Genomic DNA, 5,263 nt, shown 5'->3' on the forward strand with positions numbered 1-5,263 from the left:
ACAGAGAAACTTGTTTAATGACAGCACTTTCTGAGCAAGATATTTTTCTTCCCTTTCACAAGTTAGAAACTATTGAATAATTCATGCAAGTGTGGAAAGGCTGCCTTTTCCCTGCGTGATGTATAACTGAGCAGGAGAGCGCTTCGAGTGGGTTCCCCTCATCAGCCACCACTCTTGCTTCTGAGCACGGGGTGCTTGCTCTCCTCTTGAGCTGAGCTTCTGCTTTTGCAGCCAAGCATCCTTGCTGCTGCCGCCTGACTACCTGCCCACCTGCCTGGGCTTGCAGCCTGCCACTTCACTTTCTCCAGCCCTGCTGCCAGCTGAGAAGTCTCCCTGCAGCTGCTGGTTTCTGCCTAGGGCCATGTGCGTGGATGCTGCATTGGAGAAGGAGGCACTTGGCTCCTGGCACTGATCCCAGATGAGTTTCTCCTATTGATTTCGGGACCACAGATGCTGCTGCTGAGGAGGTATTTCCTGGCATCCCTCCCTCTGCTACTGCCAGCTAAGGACCAGCCCGAAAGTAAGATACCCCCAACCCCTTACCCCTGGTATTTTCCCCAGATGGGATATCTCTGCTTTCTCCTGGAAACTGGGGGCTCCATCTGTCATTCCCGTGTGTGTGTCTATGTGTGTGTTTAGGGGGAGAAGAGGAAACTGTTCTCTGTATTGCTCTGTCCTAGGGCTTCCCTGGTGCTTGCTGAATGTAAAGAGGCCCTTCGCCTGGCACTAGAGACATTTCCCAGGCAGGCACCTGTCGTTTGCCACCCCCGTTCTCCTAGAGCTCCCTCTCTCCCCCTCCCCCAGCCCGTTATTCTGCTTCAGCCTTTTGTGTCGGTGGCAGAGGGCTGAAGGGATGTCTCTGCCCTCTCTGCAGGCGGGTGTCAGGATGTGCCGCGCTGCGAGAAGCCGACGCTAGCCAGAGAGGTGTGAAGAGTTGGCCAGAATGACCAACTCTTCCACGTCCACTTCCTCCGCCACCGGGGGATCGCTGTTGCTGCTCTGCGAGGAAGAGGAGTCGTGGGCGGGCCGGCGCATCCCCGTGTCCCTCCTGTACTCAGGCCTGGCCATCGGGGGCACGCTGGCCAACGGCATGGTCATCTACCTCGTGTCGTCCTTCCGAAAGCTGCAGACTACGAGCAACGCCTTCATCGTGAACGGCTGTGCCGCCGACCTCAGCGTCTGCGCCCTCTGGATGCCGCAGGAGGCGGTGCTCGGGCTCCTGCCCGCGGGCTCCGCGGAGCCCCCTGGGGACTGGGACGGCGCCGGGGGTAGCTACCGCCTGCTGCGGGGCGGGCTGCTGGGCCTCGGGCTCACCGTGTCCCTCTTGTCCCACTGCCTGGTGGCCCTGAACCGCTACCTACTCATCACCCGGGCGCCCGCCACCTACCAGGCGCTGTACCAGCGGCGCCACACGGCGGGCATGCTGGCGCTGTCCTGGGCACTTGCCCTGGGCCTCGTGCTGCTGCTCCCGCCCTGGGCGCCGCGTCCCGGCGCCGCGCCCCCGCGCGTCCACTACCCGGCGCTGCTGGCCGCCGCGGCGCTGCTGGCGCAGACGGCGCTGCTGCTGCACTGCTACCTGGGCATCGTGCGCCGCGTGCGCGTCAGCGTCAAGCGGGTCAGCGTCCTCAACTTCCACCTACTGCACCAGCTGCCCGGCTGCGCCGCCGCCGCCGCCTTCCCGGGAGCCCCTCACGCGCCAGGCCCGGGTGGTGCCGCGCACCCGGCTCAGGCCCAGCCGCTGCCCCCAGCGCTGCACCCGCGGCGGGCGCAGCGGCGTCTCAGCGGCCCGTCGGTGCTGCTGCTCTGCTGCGTCTTCTTGCTGGCCACGCAGCCGCTGGTGTGGGTGAGCCTGGCCAGCGGCTTCTCGCTGCCTGTGCCCTGGGGTGTGCAGGCGGCCAGCTGGCTCCTGTGCTGCGCTCTGTCCGCGCTCAACCCGCTGCTCTACACGTGGAGGAACGAGGAGTTCCGCCGCTCCGTGCGCTCCGTCCTGCCCGGCATCGGCGACGCGGCGGCCGCTGCTGCCGCCGCCACGGCTATGCCTGCGGTGTCCCAGGCGCAGCTGGGCACTCGCGCCGCAGGCCAGCACTGGTGACCCGGGCAGGGCGGGCGGGAAGCGGAGATTCCCAGCTTCCATTGCCCTTGGGCACCACCGCCTCCTGATCTTGGAAAGCATCCCCTGCCTGAACGAAGACTCCTGCGGGTGAAGCTCAATAATATATCGGTGCGAAGATTTCGCCTTCGACCCCAGTGGGGTACCTGAACCGAGGTTTCCGTATACATGGGGTCCGCGAAGTCATTTTCGACGGCCACCTGATTTTTACCCTTTGTTTGCGTGTTTTGGAGAAATCCTAAAGTCAGAACACCGGGAAACTTCAGGAACTTGCACACTGACATTTTGAAAGAACCGGTTAATTTCTTTCAACACAGTTTTGGAAAAACAGCTTTGATAACATAATTACCATTCCCACCTTCATCATCTTATAATATATATGAAGCGCGTTGAGTGTGCATGAGCCAAAGGAAATAATATTGAAGGAAATAATATTTATGAAGCATTTTAGAAAGTAACCTACCTTCGATAATGCTTCTGCTATAACTTAGCCTTTGTATATTAACCTGAAGAATGAAGCCACAGATGTGCACACCAGTATGAGTTGCCATTAAGACCTTAAGCCCTTTATTTTTAAAAGGATTTTTATAAAGTAAAATCATTCCCGAATGAGACAGCATCTTAGCCAGTGAGGGGGAAATGGCCAAAAATCGGCATTGAGTGTTAAAGTGACAGATTTCCATTGTGCTGATTGATGGTCTGAGCCAGCTATGGAATTTTGGAAAACATAAGGGGGCTATCTATTTTAGGTACCACTTTCAGGTTTTCTGTAGCATGCACATTAGTTGCTACCCTCATTTTGTTGTCAATTTACCTGCCTTATGACTGTGATTGCAGCTGTGAACATTCTGTACTCTAATGGTTGCTAAGGAGAATAAGTCCTTCTGTTTTCTCTTTAACATTTAAAATATCTCAATGCACATGAAATAATTAAACACTAATAATACCATGACTGCATAGCTAATATTAACCTCTATTGCATGCTCTCCTAGATGCTAGAACTTATTGGGCATGTGGTACTAAAGCAATACCCATTTGACAAGGACATTTTACTTCTTCCACACACCAGAAGAAGTGGCCATCAATTATTTGAAAAGAGACACAGAGACACCTCTGGCTACCTAGAGTTCTTCTTGTCTTGACCCAATTTATGAGAAGACTCCCAGGTGGGACTTTATCTTGCAAATGAACCACAGTCAAGATGGATCAATAATATGATTTGGCTCTGCAAAGCCAACTGTGCTCTTTTTAGGGTTTAGACAAGTCACACATTAGAAAGTAACAGTGTTTTTTTATGTATTACCACGACACTTACCATTAATATCATATCTGTTAAAGAAGGTGTAATAAACTCGGTTATATAAAATGAACAGTTCAAATGGGAATCTGTTCTAAAACATATGATTTGAGGCTTGCCATTTTCATCTCTGGTTTACTAAATTTATTTAGAAATATTTGAAATGCAAAATTGTGTGAAATCACTTTAGAAAATAAAAATGAGAGTAAAGTAATAAGATACTCAGCTATCAGCAATTCTGACTGTTCACTACATCAGATCTGGGGCTGAACAGCCTCAATTAACTGTGTAATTCAGGAACCAAAACAGCTTGCTTTGTTGGCCTCCTGGACATTTGTAAGCCAGGATAGTGGGAACACTTGTGTGTTTGAATAATTATGGGAGTTGCAGGAAACTTTGACATGTTTGTAGAAAAACAAAACAAAACAAATGTGTTTATTACCAATAATAGATCAGCAGTCATTTTATTAATCTATCCCCTTTGTGCATGCACCATTTCTCTCTTACTAAGGTTTCATCTGTTCCCATTTTTCTTGATTCAAATATTTAATTAAAGTTCAGACAACTTATTCCTCCGAGTTTTTTTCTTCGGTCTCTGATCTTCTTGCATACCTCCTCGAGAACGCTGAAGCAGATGACACTGTATCCCGAAGCATTGGTGATGAAAGTAATTTCTTGGTTCTGGCTTTATTTAATTTTACTTTTAGTTTCTAAAATTATTTCTACCTTTTATAACTAAACAGGATCCATATGCCAGCATTGAAAAGAAATAGGTGTAATTTCCTTTTTGTAAGTATAACTGATTTGGGGAATAGGCTGCAACAACAGAAAGCTGAATTTTTTTGGGGGGGGGCTGGGGGACGCTTGTCTAAATCTCTATCAAAATCTCTATCAAAAAGGTCTTCTTTTAATTAGGCCTTTATCCATGTTTCTCACTGTGGATGCTACTGACGATTTTTCCTGCTATTCCTATAAACTGTTGCCAAGCCTATAAACTTAGCTTTTCAAGTATCTGATACCTTGCAGTGTTTCTGGCTAACACTGAGAACACCTTATGCTGGTTCAGTGCCAAGTGGGAGACCTACTTCAGATTGTATTTACCGGTAATTAACTCCACAGGACTGATTCACTTTAAATTTCGAAGTAGCAATGATGTTTCTAAAAAATGCCTTGCTCACGGGCTTCCCTGGTGGCGCAGTGGCTGAGAGTCCGCCTGCCGATGCAGGGGACACGGGTTTGTACCCCGGTTTGGGAGGATCCCACATGCCGCGGAGCGGCTGAGCCCGTGAGCCATGGCCGCTGAGCCTGCGCGTCCGGAGCCTGTGCTCCGCAACGGGAGAGGCCACAACGGTGAGAGGCCCACGTGACGCAAAAAAAAAAAAAAAAAGAAAACAAAAAAACAATAAAACTGCCTTACTCGGGCAATAGCTGGGAGTTGGAGTTACTGCTTTTACAGATTAAGTTAATGAAGATTGTGTTCCTATTTAAATGAAACTGCACATTTTCCACTCAAGAAAAATCCTAATTGCTGTTTTGGGCTGCCCTACTTTGCCTTTTCTACTTTTTTTCTTTAGGTATATGCCTGTTAAGACATATAGCACACTCTCCCCCTGCACCACCGTTGTACTTTAATGGCTAAATTCTAGGAAGTAATAGGTATTACTTGTAGCACTTTCCTTCTTCCAAAATGAAATATGTGCTTAAACAATAATTCTGTTTTGTACAGAGGTACAGAAGCATCCACAGGTTTGTTTGTTTTGTTTTGTTTTTTAAATACTATAGGGTTTTGACTCTCTAATAGAGAAAGCCCTTGAAAAGATCTGCTTACCAAGGAAATGTTGGTCTGCCCTGGCCCC

The 5,263-nt window shown here is 49.7% G+C and overlaps 1 protein-coding gene across 1 annotated transcript; it reads left to right on the forward strand.

Annotated features, from left to right (window-relative positions):
- Nucleotides 1–141: 141 nt before the first annotated feature.
- GPR88 (G protein-coupled receptor 88) lies at nt 142–2,092 on the forward strand. The gene is made up of 2 exons (XM_024751299.1): nt 142–520; nt 875–2,092. The coding sequence occupies exon 2, from the start codon at nt 944–946 to the stop codon at nt 2,090–2,092; it is 1,149 nt and encodes a 382-aa protein (XP_024607067.1). The 5' UTR covers nt 142–520; nt 875–943.
- The last annotated feature ends 3,171 nt before the right edge of the window (nt 2,093–5,263 follow it).

This window comes from Neophocaena asiaeorientalis, unplaced genomic scaffold (genome assembly GCF_003031525.2).
Source record: "Neophocaena asiaeorientalis asiaeorientalis breed wild unplaced genomic scaffold, Neophocaena_asiaeorientalis_V1.1 scaffold147, whole genome shotgun sequence".
Classification (NCBI taxonomy): domain Eukaryota; kingdom Metazoa; phylum Chordata; class Mammalia; order Artiodactyla; family Phocoenidae; genus Neophocaena; species Neophocaena asiaeorientalis.